The sequence below is a fragment of the Stegodyphus dumicola genome, chromosome 9, assembly GCF_044657685.1.
Source record: "Stegodyphus dumicola isolate Sdum_Otavi_A_Nest chromosome 9, ASM4465768v1".
NCBI lineage: Eukaryota > Metazoa > Arthropoda > Arachnida > Araneae > Eresidae > Stegodyphus > Stegodyphus dumicola.
In genome coordinates, this window is record NC_140776.1 from 109,455,775 (window position 1) to 109,473,475 (window position 17,701).

A 17,701-nucleotide genomic window follows, 5' to 3' on the forward strand; every position below is an offset into this window, starting at 1 on the left:
GTCACCATAAACAGGACATAGCTTTTTATGAGCTTGCGATGCGTTTTTCCCTTTTGCGGAAATAAAAAAGCAAAATATGACGAAAATGTTCCTTTTGATTTTCCATTTTTCAACGAACGCCAAACGAAAACTACGCAACCGATCAAAAAACTTTTTTTACTGATTGACAGCTGAATTGCCAACTATCAAATAACAAAATGTGTTTTACATTTGTACTACGTCTGCAACCCTAAAAATTCAACTGAAGCCATCTATGAGTGAAATCCACAATTACTTAGTTGCCAACCCAATATATTAACTGAGTTACAACTCTGGAACTCTACACAAAGCTATGACGCTAACTGCGTCAGACAGAGCCTAGCTGACTTCCAAAACTTGCAAACCATGCTTACATCAGGCCTTTCAGTTTTGCTCTGATCAGCAGGTTTCTCTCTAGGCAAGCAGGAGAGATGACAACAGCCAGTCTTTTGTTTTGAATCAATCTGATTATGATTTTACTTCTCATTTTAACCTGTGCCGCTCAACATAAAATCTACTTATTATTTACCAAACCTCTAGACTGATCAAGTATGTTACAAAATAAAACATTAAAAAAAAAAAAATCAACATAAAAGCTAACTGTTAGTAAAGCCTAAATAAAATGTCACTTATCTTTCTTTCAGATATGTCCATAAAATTCATAAGTTTCATAAAGTTTATTTAATTCTCAAACTTATTAATAATTATGTTAATTACGTTATGTTTAATAATAATGCATTCCACTTACAAATCTATTTTATTTTTAGGATGGTATTACAAAGTAACGTTCAGGCATAGATACTATTTTCAATTGAATTTATTCAGTTCCCTTTTGCTCATAGGTCCTTAATTTTTTCCATTAATGGTCCTTAAAAGTACTTAATTTCCGTGTGCAGAAATGTGTACGAACCCTGTTAAAGACTGAAGATTTTCAAATGGTCATTCATTCAAATTAACATAAGCCTGAATTTTCTCTTTAACTTCTCTGATTCTAAAGTAATATGTAATTATGTTATATAATGCTTTATTACTTTTAGTTAATATTTTAATTGATTACTATTTTTTACTTACGTGTGTGACTGTAATTTTTCCCCCCTTGTTAGATATCTTAAGCAAACAAAAATATGCTAACAAGGAAAAATTTCAGAATTATTTACTGCATTTTTTCAAGGTAGAAATGCTTGACCATGACCTTTCTTACCTGAGTGTTACAATCTAATCTCATGATATGAAATTGAACCGTGTAACCAAAGTAATTTATTTGTTTCCAATAACTCTTTAAATTTTATTTATTTTTGGATTTGTTGTTTTAACAGGACTCTGAAAAATATGTAGAACAGTTATTAGAATTATTTACAAGGTTTAGTAAACTAGTCAAGGAAGCTTTTAATGATGATCCCAGGTTCCTAACATCAAGAGACAAGGTATTGCTTTTATTTATGTTATAACTGAAAGCATATTGCATGATAATAAATTACAGTCAGATTTAAGCCATTCCCCTCTGTGAAATTACTTTAATCTAGTGTTAAATAAATAAAAAAAAAGTTTATTAAAAAAACACAAAATGTCAGCTAGTCTACACAAAATCGGCAGAAGGTCCTTAATTTTAATCATGTGAAATTTCTGTCTGTTTTCACGACTGTCATTTTGAGTATGAATTAGCAATTTGGAGGTATATTTTTGGTAATTCACTGATAAATATGGTTATTTTAATGGTTGTGATTTGTTTCTATTTCTAATATAAATGGTGGGATACTCGAGTTTCTAAACAAGAAGTGAAACAAGTATTTTGAAATTATTTCACTTTTTCTAATGAAGAGCTCATAAACAACTTTTCGCTTTTGGGGATGTGAATTCTTTTATTGAAAGGCTATAAATTTGGCGATTTTTAAGATCAATTTCTGTAGAAAATTTTCAATTCCAAGATCTAGGAATTTTTGGACGATTTTAAACATTTTAACGTTGATAAATTTCATTAAAATAATGGTAATACATTAAAATTATAGTTACAATATATATATATATATTAATTAATTAAAAATATCTTCTTTTTAATTTTATCCTGATAAGAGTAATTATTGTCTTATGCACTTAATTGTCTCAAAATATTTAGAATTCTTAGAATATGCATCAGTCTTCTCTATAAAATTAATTTTACACTTTTTTTTTTTTTTTTTTTCCCAAAATATTTCTGGCTGTTTGCTGTTACAAAATTGGTAGAGGTAATTTTTCTTCGAGACATTAGACATTGCAATTTAGAAAATTTAGAAGGATTTGAAGGCAAGATTTATACACCCATGATTCCAGAAAATTCTAGAAAATGTGACACATAGAAAAATATCTGTATGGTATTATCACATAATGGATGTATTTTACAGAAAGATTGCAATGAATTTCTTACTTTTTGGAGAACATTTGGAAGAACAATGAAAACATAATATTTGAATGTTTTACTTCTGATACTAGAATCTTTTTCTTAACATGTTCATCTTCCCTTTATTTTCTCTACTTTTCACTAGACACAAGCATGGAAAATATTAAAAATGCTTCTAATCATATCACATTGACAGGCATTATAGAAAGGAACTTTTTGATTAATAAAGAAATTTAAAAGATAAACCTAATATGTCTTAATGCATGATACACAGGTCTGACGCTAGCCATTGTCCCACCTGGTGCAATCACGTGGAACATTAGTCCTACCTGGTGCAATCACGTGAAACATTAAACTTATCTCTGTAGATCCAAAATTTTGCTGACTAGTCCCTTTCAAAATTCTGCTTCCAGTGCCTGCTCTAAATTCTAAAAGTTTTTGCCATTTCTAGATTTTGTTGCTCGGTGTGTCGCTAAATTCTAAAAATTCTGCCACACCAGCTGTGTAACTGGCTCTTACCATATATATTTCATATTTTTTCTGAATTTTCATATTACTAAAGAAATCAAATTAGCAGCTTTTTCTATACATTCTAAATGCATTTAGTTTTTTTAGAATAACAAATCTGTAATTAAATCCAAAAATTCTAAAATGAAAAGGAAGCATGTTAAAGAAAGAAACCGAATACATACAGAGAAAGAAAATTATTCTTCAAATATATATGCAGCTACAGTAGAAGTTCAGAAATCCACAGAGGTTGTGCGGATTTTAGAATTTCAGGACAGAAAAGATAAATCATGATATTCAGACTAAAAGTGCAAAATAAATAAGGCATATTAGATACATTTAATTAAATTATTATATACATTATTGCAATAACTTATTATATGCATTAAATTATTATTATATATATAAATTGATTATACGAGGGCCATCCAGGAAGTAGATTACGTTTCCGTCTGTGTCCGCTAGGGGCGGGGCTAGCGCGGCCATCTTGGGGTCAGAGCGTTGCGCAGCTCAGTCTGCTTCTAGCTGTGCTCCGTTCAGATACTGTGACGGTTTGAAATGTCTGCGTTAATTGAAAATCCCGCGAGCTGCGAGGTGCGCTCAGTAATAAGGTTTCTGACTGCAAAAAACTGTAAACCGATAGAAATCTATCGGCAGCTTCGTGAAGTGTATGGGGACAACATTATCACTGAAGGTGGAGTGCGTCAGTGGGTCATAAGATTTCAAAATGGCCGAACCAATGTTCACGACGAAGATCGAAGTGGGAGACCCAGCATAGTGACCGCCGAACTTCTCGAAAAAGTCGATGCTAAAGTCCGTGAAAATCGAAATTTCACAATAACGGAACTTTCTTTGAGTTTTCCACAAATTTCGCGAAGTTTGTTGCACGAAATCATCAGCGAAAAGCTTGGTTACCACAAGTTTTGTGCAAGATGGAAGGCAAGAAGAGGTAACGAAGTGGTTGAAGGCGCAGGCGGCCGAATTTTTCGACGAAGGAATTTCCAAGCTCGTACATCGCTACGATAAATGCCTTAATTTGTATGGTGACTATGTAGAAAAGTAGTATTTGAGTGTGGCTTTCATCTGTATATAATAAAATTTGTTTCCTATACTTTGTTTATTTTTTTATTCCAAAACGTAATCTACTTTCTGGATAGCCCTCGTATTATTCATTGTATTATTATATGTACACAGCGTCAACGTTTGCCGATTTCGCCTCATGCAAAGATTTCCGTTGTTAGAATCACTGTTGCTGTAAAATTTCAACAGCTTTCCTTTATTTTTTGTATATCATACACAATCGTATTGCGATTCCATATGATTCTGCTACAAACCGAGGAATAGCACCTGCTTCCATCTTTTGCAGAATTTGCACTTTTTTGCGTTACTGTCAATGCAACGTGTTTACGTTTTTCAATGTTGCAAGCAGTAAGATCATGAGTGTGTTTTTTATCTGTAATTGTATTAAAAAAGGCTGAAATTTAAAATATTCTTAATTTTTGCACAAAATATCCGCATAAAAAAAAAGAAGGCAGGACAAAATAATCTCGTGAAATAACAAAGTTCAGAAAATACAACAACGTGAATTGTGAACTTGAAAGAAGAGTTGAGTGAATCGTCTGCTTTTTCGATGCAGATGAGAAAAAAACTTTTATTATGATGTCAATAATTTGGTATTTCATTTATGACTCATTATTATTCAGTAATTATGAGGTCATTATTCGGTAAGTATTTTTCCTTCGATATTTCGTACTCAATGTTGCGGTTTCCGGAACCTATAAACTTAATGTTTATACTTTGAAAGGCAACGCGGATTTCAGGAGTTGGCATATTTCAGGTCGGCGGATTTTCGGTATTTGACTGTATTATTATGTAAATTACCCAGTCGTTTATAATATCAGCCTTTACTATGATTTCCCGTTTCGATTTCCTCCCCAGAATGCAAATCACTTAGGCAGTTTTTAAACTAAGTTTTTCTGGTGTATAAGACAGAATGTGTTTTTAATCTCTGCTTACTCGCTGCATTAGTTCGTACCAGCTCTTATAATTTGTAACTTTTTTGTCTTTGCATAATCGCTGCTGATATTTTAATTTGTTATGACGGTAGAGTAACTGAGCCAACTTAAATTTAAATTAAATTGTATAGTCTTTGAACACTAGTCCACATTTTTTTTTTTTTTTTAATTTGACTGTTCTTGTTTAATTACTTCAAACTGAATTGATTTGGTTATAACAACATGCCTTTAAGTTCTTTTTAAATAAAGAGGCTTATTTAAACCTTTGTCTAACTTTGTAGATACTTTGAAATGTAGCGATAACTTGCTTCATGCTGTCGGTGGTTTTTGAACTACTTAACTTTTACTAGATCAAGTAAACCCTCATAGGTACATTGTGGAGAGGTTGACAAGTTAAGAGATAAAGCAAGCAGAAACTAGTGAAATTGACAGAAATTTCTAATTCTAGAAAAGATGCTTAAAGAGAAGGAAATCCATATAAATTAGCCAAAATGTCTGGCCAGGCTTCAAATTAAAAAGCTATTTAATTTTGTTGTAATTTGTAATTACAGTTTAATAATTTGTAAATATTTTGTTAAGTGTTGTTGCTACAAAACATAAATGTGTGGTAGCTTTTAATGTATAATTATCCTAATATCGTTTAAAAATCAATGACATAAATCGCATATATTTTAAAGTATGAAATTTTATTAGATTGTGATTTTAATAGGGCTTTTTAACAATATTCTTAAAAAATAAGTAAAATTTAATAGTGGTCATGTAAATCCATAATGACTAAGATTATCTAACTACCTAATTTAATTATTTATAATTAACTGCTTACCCTTAAAAATTATCTCTGCATATTAAAGCGAGTTATTGCCTTTCTTTAATCCTTAGAGTGGTACAAGATAAAACACAAAAATGTAAAAATTCATGTAAAACTAATTCTTTGTATCTAATGAGACCTAAAATATACAAAACAACTTAGAGTCACCTCTGGTGGTTTAGTGGCTTATTGGAGTCTTAAAGTATGTTAACTGGGTTACAACCCCTGGAACTCTAGCAGAATCGTATGGAACAAGGAGCTATGATACTAACTGCAACAGATAGAGTCCAACTAACTTTCAAAACTTGCCATATGTGCCCACATCAGGCCTTTCGTTTTTTTTTTTTTTTTTTTCCCCTGATCAGCAGGTCTCTGTCTAGGCAAGGAGCAGACAACAACCAGTCTTTTGTTATAAATCATTCTGATTATGATTTTACTTCTCATTTTAACCAATGACGCTTGACATAAATTCTACCTGCTATTTCCTAAACGTCTAAATTGAGCAGGTAATGAGACATTAAAAAAAATCAACATGAAACTAACTACTAGTAAAACGTAAATAAAATGTCCCTTATCTTCTTTCAAATATGCCAAACTATTATAAGCTAATTTAATGCTATTTGATAAATTTCGTAAAGTATATTGTATGCTCAAACTTATTAATAATTATGTTAATTAAGTTATGTTTAATAATAATGTATCCTACTTACAGATTTATTTTATTTTTTGGATGGCATTACAAAAGTGAAATTCAGGCATAGATAATATTTTTAATTGAATTTAATAATTTGCTGTTTGCTCGTAAGTTCTCTTAATTTTTTCCATTAATGGTCCTTAAAAGTGCTTAATTTCCCTGTGCAGAAATGTGTACGAACCCTGAAACCATTGTAAAACAGTAATTGAATGTTTTTTGCATAAATAACTGTTAGTCTATCTTCAAATATGTGTATCAAACATATTTTATACTGTTGAATAAGCTGTTGTATAATATAAAGAGTTGAATGGTAATAGTGGCCAGGTAGATAAGCATGCTCAACGCTGGTAATTCTGCCTGGTTTCAAGATCTGGCAAAAAAGGCTACTTCCATGTATGTTTTCACGGCTTTCTCTCAGTGTAATATAAGCCTTTTTTTTTTTTTTTTTTTTTTTTCCTCCCCTCTTAAGAAGATTCTCAAAGAAGGCTTTAATTCTCTTAAGCAGATAGCTGTAGTTTGCTTTGCCATAACTACACAATTGAACCATTTATATGATGATAATTTAGCCAATGTTCTGAAAAAAGTATTTGTAAAGGTTTTCACACTCATGTTATTTTTTCATTTAGTGTAAAATGTTGCTGCAAATTACATCAGGGTGAGAAAAATTTCAATTAAAAGGAGCAAAATATGCAAAAATCTTTCAGACTGCTGAAAATTGTTGTCATTGTTTTTATTTAGTGTTTTCCTGTGGCAGAGAAGATAAAAAATTGATTGCTGATGTTTCAACAGTATTCCATCCTAACTTCTTTTGATTTTTATATTTCCCCAATCTATAATGTGAATACAAGCAAATTTCCCTAGAACATCTTTTAGAAAGACATTGCTATCCTTTGTTTGTTTTGCCATACCACTGTGATCATAACTGTTGACTGAAAATTTACGTTCAACAAAAACAATATTTGTAGAATTGGTCATTAAAAATTTTTTTGGACATGCAGTTGAATAATCCAGTATGCTTTCCAAAACAGAAAATGTATATTCCCATTTAATGCTCCTTTCTCTTTTAAAATGAAGTGGAACTGTGAAAAATCACCATAATTCTTTAACAACAAAGAATATATATATATATATATATATATAAGAACATTAGCATTTTTTATTTTCAGAATTATTTTATTATAGAATACAAATTAAAAGGATGAAAGGGTGTTTCTGCTGTCTGAGTATTTTATTCGTGTACTTCCCTGAAATCTGTATAAAGCTCCACTTTATTCCTAAATGATACTTATAGAATTTCAGATATGGCTATCACATTGCTTTGGATATTTTGTATTTTTCTTTGAGTTTGTCCCTTGACTCTGTTTTTTCCAATATACTGGATGGTAAAATAACGTGAGGTATTGAGAGCTGTCTAGCAAGCAAAGTATTGGACAAAACATTTCCAAATTCGATGGCCATACATGGGGACCGTGAGATTTTGATTTCTTAAAATATACCTGTATATAGTACCAAAAGTCACCACCAGGGGAAATGTCGGCACTACAAAAATATATTAGTGTGAATAATGAATGATGATTAAATGCCAAATGACACAGCACCTGTAAAATTTATTAAGAACAGATGAGGTTCAGTATGACCATTGTGATGTTCCAAGAACTGCATATGTTGAGTGACATTTTCCATGGTGTCCTATAACATATCAAAACTAATTTGTCTTACCTGTAGCATTACTTGATCTTTCAAAGTTGTGATGTTGTTGACAAATCCTTGATACACAACACCTTTAAGAAATCCCCACAACAAAATTTTTCTAGGACTGAGATCGAGCAATGTCAGTGGCCATACTTTAGGAAATATGCAACTAATGACTCAGCTGTTAGAGAAATTCTGCCATAGCATATGCTGTACCTTAAATCCAGTGTGGGTCCTGCATGCATATTGTCGAATCAAGGCATCCTCATTGCTGTATTTGTGGAACCACTGACTTCTTCTGAGCAAATTGTCCTACCTGTGAGCACGGTACAAGTCACTGATTCACTTTCACGATTTTTCTCGTAAAAGTAAGGCTTGATGGTAAAAGATGCTGTGAAGCCACATTGCCAGGGGAACAGAAAAGATTTTTATACAGCTAAAACTTCAGCATGTGAGACAGAATCTGCTGCACCACTGAGTATGAGATCTGCATGTTTACTTACTTACTGCCCAAGCACTGCCGGTACCTTGCACATTTGCCATCTCCTATTCAGTAATTGCAGCTGCAAATTCTTCAGCTTGTTGCTGACTGTTGAGTTTTGCGTCCTCGGCAGGATTGCTATGCTAGAGATCCTGTAGTTTCAAATCTTTGAATCATGTTTCATAAGTTCATTATGCTCTTTGATCCTTTTTGCAACTTCTTTAACTGCCGAAATTCACGGAGGACAGCATTGGCATTCTAGTTCTGCTGATAGTACAGCTTGAGAAACAAACACAGTACTGTAAGGTAAGAGCCATCGAAAGGCAGTTAGCTTCAGAATGATACAGCCTTTTCTTTTGTAAGAAATCAAAATTCCCTGTCCAGCATGTACTCATGAAATTTAGATATGTTTCATCCTATACTTTACTTGCTAAAGTGCTGTGTTCTTCTTCTTCTTTTTTTTTTTTTTTTTTTTTTTTTAGTCCAAAGGAGCTTTGTCCCTGAAGGACTATTGTTTTCGTTTTGCGATTTTGCGTCGGACTCATAAACGTCGGTTCACTTTTCAAACTGTTGCCACAAAATGTTAGAGTCCTGCATTATATTTGAAGAAATTAAATAATGAAAAATCTGCATAAATGATTGTCTATTTCTCGCATTGTGATAAAACAATGGTACATAGAGCCATCGAATTTTGAATGACGAAATCCTGCGAATATGGGCATCTGAAATCCCAAATTTGGAATTTGTTTTATTATAGATTTTATATTTTGTAAAACTTTAACGAATTTTTTATTTACAAACTCAATGCTTTAAAAGCGAGAAATGGCAACGTTATATAGAAAAAAAATACTTTTATCTCCAGCTCGCGAGACTGTGTATATCGGAAATTCTAAAGATATGCTTAATTTAACATTATTTTGCGATATTGCTCTTGAACTGAATTTTATGGTTTAAGTGCAAAGAACATGATATTTAATAAATAAAGGTAACACTCAAAACGTTAAAAAAAAACGCCCCTTTAGACGTAATTTAAAATCTGAAACATTTCAGATTTTTTTTTTTTTTTTTTAACGAGGGTTGGGGCAAAGTCATGGCAACTATTTTTTTCTTGTAGATATCTAAACGGATCACAAAACATATACCGTATATACCCACGTATTAGTCGATACCACATATAAGTCGACACCCCTCTTCCGAAATCATTCGAGAAACTTCGAAAAAAAAATTTTTTAAGTACTACATTTATTCAAAATCATCTGAGGAAAAAAAAAAGTAAATATACGATAAAAAATACTTTGGTAAATAAACAAAATCAAAATCCTTCAACGTCCGATTCATGGTTAGATTCGCCAAACTTTTCATAGAACTCTTCTGTCGTCATTGGCCAACATATCCAAAATGCAGGATAATTGGGGAAAAATGATCGTATATAGTAACCTTCTAAAGTTTGTTCCGGAAAAGATTCACATACGTAAAATCTATCTGCATTTTCCCTTTTTAAAAGAAATATTCAAAACTGTTCAATTATTGCGTGGGCTTTTTTTTTTAATTTTGACGTGTACGCCTGTTAACAAAAGTATTTCTTGAATGAACAATAACTATTATAAAGACTTATACTTACGTAAAAACTATCTGCATTTCTCTTTTCTTGGCGTGTTGGCGAAACTTTTTTATTGCTCGATATTGATCGGCTGTTCGGGAGCTGAAAATTCTTTGGTTTAATCGAAACTTACTCTAGTTAAAGTATGAAACTCTGTGATTAGTTCGTCACATAATTTAAGTCATGAAATTACTTCAAGTAAGTGACTTATTTGATAAGTCGTCTAATTTGAGTGCGGGAAGAAAACAACTGCATTATATAAAGACATTTTTGAACTTCCGATTCTTTTAATTTTTTTTGGCCCCACGTATAAGTCGACCCCCCCCACTTTGAAGTCCTTTTTTTGTCCAAAATATCTCGACTTATACGCTGGTATATATGGTATGTGTCATGTGGAAGTTCTGCAGGCATAGTGTGTATACAGAACAACAGATGGCTCTGGGATAGCTGGCTGCGTGGTAGCGAGGGCTCTGAAATCAGTCAGTTGGTGATCGCCATGCGAGATGGAAATAACCAGTGTTGAGCAGTGTGCTTACATCAAAATAGCCGTTCTCCGAGGGAGAAATGCGATGGAATGTCGCAGCGAATTAGTAGAAGTCCTTGGGAATAATGCCCTACCATATCGTACAGTAGCACGATGGGTAAGAAAGTTTCAGCAAGGATGTGTGTCAACCAGTGATGAGCAACGTTCGGGACGACCAGTGAGTGTGCCGTCATCGAGCACCTCATGGATGAAGACAGACAAAAGCAAGAGTGGCCCTTAAAAGGGCTGTTTTTTTTTGTGAATCTTTCAACAATATACACTAAGAATGTCATACAGCATGGCCAGGAAACAGTCTGCACCTTTATTAATGGATCTCTGCCTTGCTTCTCCAAGATACTAACTAAAAGTAATAGATTGCATATTACATCATTACCAAGATTTTTTTTTTTTTTTTCAACCATAGCCATTTGTGTACTTTGGGAATGCTTCCTCCCATGACTCTTTCAACTGTCAGAATACATGAAATTTCATGGAGGTGATAACCGACGAACAAGATAGATATAAAAGACATTGTTTATATAAAAGATAAGATTATACATATATAGGATTATAAATTTTATTATACATTATATTATTATTATTATATATAAGAGTATAAAGGATAAGTTTTTATTGCCTTAATTCTTAAGCTGGCAGTAAGCAATCAGGCATCATCATACAGTAATAATACAGTTATTATGTGTGATATTTATTCTTGATTATAAGGTGAAGGTCATTTTGGAACAAATCTGTATAAAAAGTGGTGATCACTGTTTATCTTTTTTCTGTGAAATACTCCAAAATTATCCTATTTGTATCCCCAAAGAGAGCTAGCATAGCTTTTCTTGCTAGTGGTATAAGCTTTTCCATAGAAGTGATGCTGCTTTTAAACTTCTTACACCACTAATGCATTGTTGCAAGGACATAGATGAATCACTACAGTGCACTTTCATTCTGTGGTGAATTTCACTCAGTTTAGTGTATCTTCATCATTAAAAAAAAAAAAAAAATACATCATGTACCACTCTAACATGTTAAATGTCAACAAGGTCATTTTTGATTTAGTGTTGCTTCCTCTTTCAGTGATGATGCATCATATTGCTACCTATTGGCCATTCAGTGAGCCGGAAGGATAACCATTGCAAACTAGCAAATCAGTCATACAAATTTTTCTAATTTTAATGTTTTGCATTGAATTTTTATTTCCCTGGATCCTGAATCTTAATGAAAATGGCATGTGTATATAATGTGCTTGTCTTCTGTAGCAACATTGACAAGAGAAAACAGCATTGGTGCAATTTGGGCTTGAAAAAGTGCATTTTCTTGTCAAATGTTATAAAATCTACGAAAATGAAATTAACTGGATAAATGATAAATCAGGAATTCATTCAATATATATACAATATAAATTATTTAACATGTACTGTACTCACTTTTATACCCCCTTTTTTTACTAATTTTAATTTTACTATACAAAAATTAGAGTGGAAAATTATGTGAATAATTTCATTTCTGAAGGATGTGGTTACGATAAAAAATGAAAAGTATTCATGGATGAGCTAATAGTAACTACCACAGTGTTATTTATCTAAGAGAAACTTACATTCTAAAAAGAATACATAGTAATATTAATATTACAATATTTAATATCTTCATTTTTATTTCCCTGGATCCTGAATCACGCCAACTCTTTTTGTTGTCCACTGCTATCCCCAGGCCTCAAATCATTTAATGCTGCTGGAACTGCTGTCTGTGTTATCTGCTACAGCTTGCAAGCCATCATCACCATCATTTGTCTTACCATGTGCAATGATTTTTAAACCTATCAAGAGCATTAGTCTAGCACTGTCTTCTTGAACTTTTCACTATTTTTTCTTTATCAGTTAGAGATTATACATCCAAAATCCACAAGTAAATCAACCACTAAGATGAAAACGTTCCTTGTATGGGCAAATTCATTTCATAATTTAGTACAGCTCATTTTGTGAATGCCTTGAGGAAGTTCAAAGCTGCATGAATGCTGAAAACATTTTCGAAACCTATGGCTAAGGAAGAAAGTATGGGAATAAATATGGTACATGCAGATGGAATTTAATATACATTTTTATTTATTGTAGTATTTAATACAATTTTGTCAGCAATTTATTTAAAGTAGCATAATTCAACAGAACTTATTTAACCATCCGAGCGGCATGACCGGCTTCATCCGGCCATGAGATTTTTTGTCACTTGATACATGTTAGCTTATAACTTAAGATATTTCGATTTCTTACATTCTTTAATAATGTAAATGTAATCTTAATGAATGTAAGTTTATGAAAATAGAGGCTAAAATAAGTAATTATATAAATTTAGCTAATAAATGCTGTATAAATACCCAACTTCTTGACCAATTCAAAAACCCATGCCGCTCACAAGGTTAATATATACATTAGTTGTTGTATTTAATACAATTAAATAAGCAATTTAACGCACATACATGTATGTGTGTATAAGATATAACAAAATATGATAGCTGCAAAAATAATTGGCAACCTCAAAATTAACATTCTAAATTTGGTACTGTCTTCCTAAATTTATCTGTTTTCCCTAATTCGAGATCTTTCTATTGTTATGTAATTCTGCTTGAAAAGGGCAACTAAACCAATCATAGATTAGCTCTACTTATAACTCAGACTTGATATAAATACTTTTGGCACAATAACTACGTCATTCTTCTGCCTAGCTCTACATTGCTAACATCTCCTCACTTCACTTCTGTAAAATGCCTGTGTCATTCTTTTTAAAAACCAATGTGTACAAGAAATTATCATAATTGTGGTAAGGAGTATATTGTATACAAGAAATTATTCTAGTGGGCCTGGAAATCTGCAAATAAAGATGATAATTGGCTGAACTTAGTTTGCTATCAACTTTTTTCTCACGCCCTGCCACTCAGCTATGAAAACTGTGCTTCGAAATTATGACATATATATATATAGAGGAACCAACAAAATGTAGAAAAAACATCACTTATACTCATTGAAATATTACTAAATTATAATTTATTTACACATATATGATTGTTACTGAATTATGATTTATTTACACGAATTAAAAATGATACAAAAAGAACAATAATCGTTATTTAATCGAACTTCTTCATTCGTCCTCACCTGTGTGCTTATCTAGATGCTACCTAATGATTGCATAACTCAGTTACAGTTACATGGCCAATGCCTCATATAATTTGCCATCCTATATCATCATCTGCCCTCAGATGACAAGAGCAAGCAGTGAATGTTAATGTATAAAATACACTAAAACTGAAAATACTGATATTGTTAAACAACGAAAGAAAATACTAAAATAATACAGGTAAATGAAAATGGTATTGATTCAAGATCTTGTAATAATAACACATGGGAAAATGAAAAAATAAAAGTTAGTTTTCATTATTAAAGTAAAAGTTGAGAAGGTTAAGTCAAATGGTGTTGATAAATTCATATGCAAAAATGTCCGTAAAGCACTTAAGTTCAAGTAACATGTTCTGATGAACCAGTCCAGGTGTCATATCTCTCTGTGGTTAACCAATCATCTGCCTTTTTGTCATGTCGACAGTCAGTGGAAGATCAGAGTTGTCTGTAAGAGTTTCAGGTTGTTGAGAATACTTGAGTTAAAACTGTTAAATCCATGGTTGTTTCTCTATTTATATTTTATTAACTTCCATAAATATTCCATGTATAATTAATGGAAATAAGTCGTGCTTATAGATGATAAGAGAATGTTTGAATTAGGTATATCATCATCACCATCCCAACAAGAATGACACCAGGGTTTCATAAATTTGGCACAAGTACATGTTTTTATGGTATAATGAAGAAACCATGTTTTCAACATTGTGTCGCTTGGTGTGATTTTCTTAGTTTTGTATAATCCAAAAAACTTAGGTTTGAGTTTAAGAACAGGTTTGTATTGTGTACACTTGAATGCCATTACATTGTGAAGCTGGAACTTACATGAGGGCTTTATATTGTAAATTGTAGATTTTGCAATTTTTAGTCTGCATTTTCAAAATTTGCTTTTTAGCTTCCTTTAGAAGGTCATCATGAGCATTGAGAAAACCTAATTAGATCTCTGCATTTAACATTTGTAATTTTGTCTTGATTAGCAGATTTCAATTTAGTAGTTCCAAACGTGAGTTCGAATGGAGTTGTATTGATACTCCATAGGCATGTTGAATTAAACACTTGCTGAAATTCACCAGTGTTTGTTTGTATACTGTTTTATCAGATTCTGAATCGATAATTTGGAGAGTACATAAATTATGACCGAATTTAATCTCTCAATTTGTCTGCTGGCACGAAACAATCGGGTAGTAATTTGAATATGCTGGATATTGTTGATTAAACAATAATCTTCAAAATCTTCAGAAGTAAATGCTGAACCTTTATTGGAAAATTATGCATAAAGGATTTCCAAAGGTAAATTTTGATTTTTCAATTTAGATATTGCTTAGATGCTATCAATAGATTTTTTTGTGAAGCCATACAAATTTTGTGAATGAGTCAATAACTGCAAATATGTACTATAATTTTTGTGAGTACTTTTAAGTGGTCCTAAATGATGAATGTGATATGTATGAAGTGGTACACTGTGGGGGAAAAAAATGTGACAGTTCTATATCTCCCGTTCTACTGGGCTGATTGACGAAATTCAAATTGCATTTTTCATGTCTCGAAAGCACAACTTAGGATATGCACAAAATCAAACTTTTTCTGAAATGGCATGCTAATTTTTTTTCCATGTTTCAATTTTACACCTCCAAACTGACAAGTTTTGTAAAAATTGCAGAAGTAGTTTTTAAAAAATTAGCTCTCAAAATTTTATCTCCTCTATGTTAATTGAATTTGGTATATATTTATTAATCTCTCTCTTTTTAAAAAAACTTATTTGATTCTTCCATTCACATTTTGAAATTTAGGTTCATTCCAAATAAAATCCACCCGTTTTTTATCATTTATTTTTGAAATTTGTATTTTCAAATAATTTTTATAAGTTTTTTGAAAAAAAAAATTGAATTAAAACCTATAAAATTTTTACCATCACCTTAAAGTAGATGTATTTCTAGGCATGCTTGCAAAAAATTGGAGTTTTTATTCAAAATTTCCAAAGATATACTTGAATTTATATATTGACATATTTTGAATCTTAAAAATTTTAATTTTTAATTTGAATTTTGAAAAAAATCGCTTCGAGGTGCACTGGCTAGATGTACCTATGTACTAGCTAGCACTGGCTAGATGCACCTGTGTACCAAATTTTGTAGCCCTGGGTCTGTTAGCTTACGTACAGCACGAACGAAAGACACACATGCAGACAGACTTTCTTTTATTATGTGTAGAGATTTTTAAAACTTTAATGAATTTTTAAGTTATAAAATTTTATTGATAGACTGAATGATTTAAAAGCAATTTGTTATTGTGTATTTTTTCACTTTTCAAATATACAGAAGATATAGAACATTCCGTTATTGATCTGAATGTATGTTCATCTAGCATCCTATAAAATATTTCACTTTTGGGGGGGGAGGTCATATTTTGTAATTTTTTCCTCTTGCATCTTTTGAAAATACAGTATCCCAAAGAATATCTTTGGTAGGTAATCAGTACTATAGGATTGTGATATCGACAGTTAACAAGCATATTCTCATAAAGCTGCTTTGTAATTTACTTTTGATAATAAGTAATAATAATGTTTTTTGTGTTGTGATTAATATCATTTTCACTGCTTCCCTCTCTATAGTTTAAACTTCGAGTCTGTATCTGTATCTGTATGTATCTGTATCTTGTATCTGTATGTATTCTGTTAAATTTCTTTCATATGTTATAAAAAATCCCTTTCTCTTTTTTTCTTTTTTAACTCTTTTGTCCTCTAATTTGAATGCATTCTTTAATTTCAGATATACTATACTTCCTCTAATTTAAGTATAAATTTTGATGATTATCTTTCATTATAAGATATCGTATTTAGAAGAGAAATAGTATATTGCATAATTTGAAAAGAAGCTCTTTTTATCATATGTTGTTGAAGTATTTATTTGTATAGCATTTTAATTTTAGTACTGTTTGCTTAACATTTCATATTTCATTTAAAGGCCTTTAAGCAAGTTGTCAATGATACATCAGTTTTTCGTTTAGAGCTACCTTCAAAACAGAAAGGGTAAATTTATTTTTTGTCTTTTATATAAGTTTCATGAATTATAAATTTTGTTAAGTAATATATTATATAAAATATAACAGTTCTACCAATTTTGTTAGAAAATATTGATTGATTACTTGAGTATTAGTGTATTCTTATCCATAGGGTTGGCAATAAGACTCAGCCAGAATCTCGTTGTCCTGAACTTTTGGCCAATTACTGTGATATGCTACTTAGAAAAACACCACTTAGCAGAAAATTAACATCAGATGAAATTGAAGGAAAATTAAAGGAAGTGGTATGTATTTATACTTCCTACTCTACTGCTGAAACAGTTAACATTTGCTAGACTAACATAACATGCAATTAACAGATTAATTAAATTATTTTGAAGAAGATACGGTTATATATTACTATAACAGGAACATACATTTCTTTATTTCAAAAAAATAAACATTCAACATAATGATGTTTAAAATATTTTCTTTTAAATGTGACTTAAAAAGAATTGCAAGTGTAGTATGTACAGCTATGTGAGGATTACATAATCTTATACCATTGCACATTAGAAGATAACTGCACAATAGTTTTTTCTGCTGTCCATTAATGGTGGCAAAATCCAAATTCAAACTTTAAGGGGGCGGAGAACAAAATCCCTCCAGTGAGTTCAAAATGAAAGGAGAAAAGTTAAAAAGTTTTTTTTAAAGTTTTTTTATGTGTTGCAGCCTTCCTAGCACAGTTTCCTAGGACATCAAGTTTTTAACGGTTGTACTCATCACAGTTTTTTATATAATCTGCAATGTAGTTGG

The 17,701-nt window shown here is 31.4% G+C and overlaps 1 protein-coding gene across 2 annotated transcripts in view; it reads left to right on the forward strand.

The window, feature by feature from the left end:
- The window catches only part of LOC118196911 (cullin-5-like), a 142,848-nt gene that overhangs the window by 54,469 nt on the left and 70,678 nt on the right, over window positions 1–17,701 (forward strand). For both annotated transcript variants that reach the window (XM_085823892.1, XM_085823893.1), the window contains exons 9-11: window positions 1,335–1,442; window positions 16,849–16,913; window positions 17,058–17,190. In XM_085823892.1, the coding sequence (XP_085680018.1) occupies window positions 1,335–1,442; window positions 16,849–16,913; window positions 17,058–17,190 (306 nt within the window). The remainder of the gene's footprint in view (window positions 1–1,334; window positions 1,443–16,848; window positions 16,914–17,057; window positions 17,191–17,701) is intronic.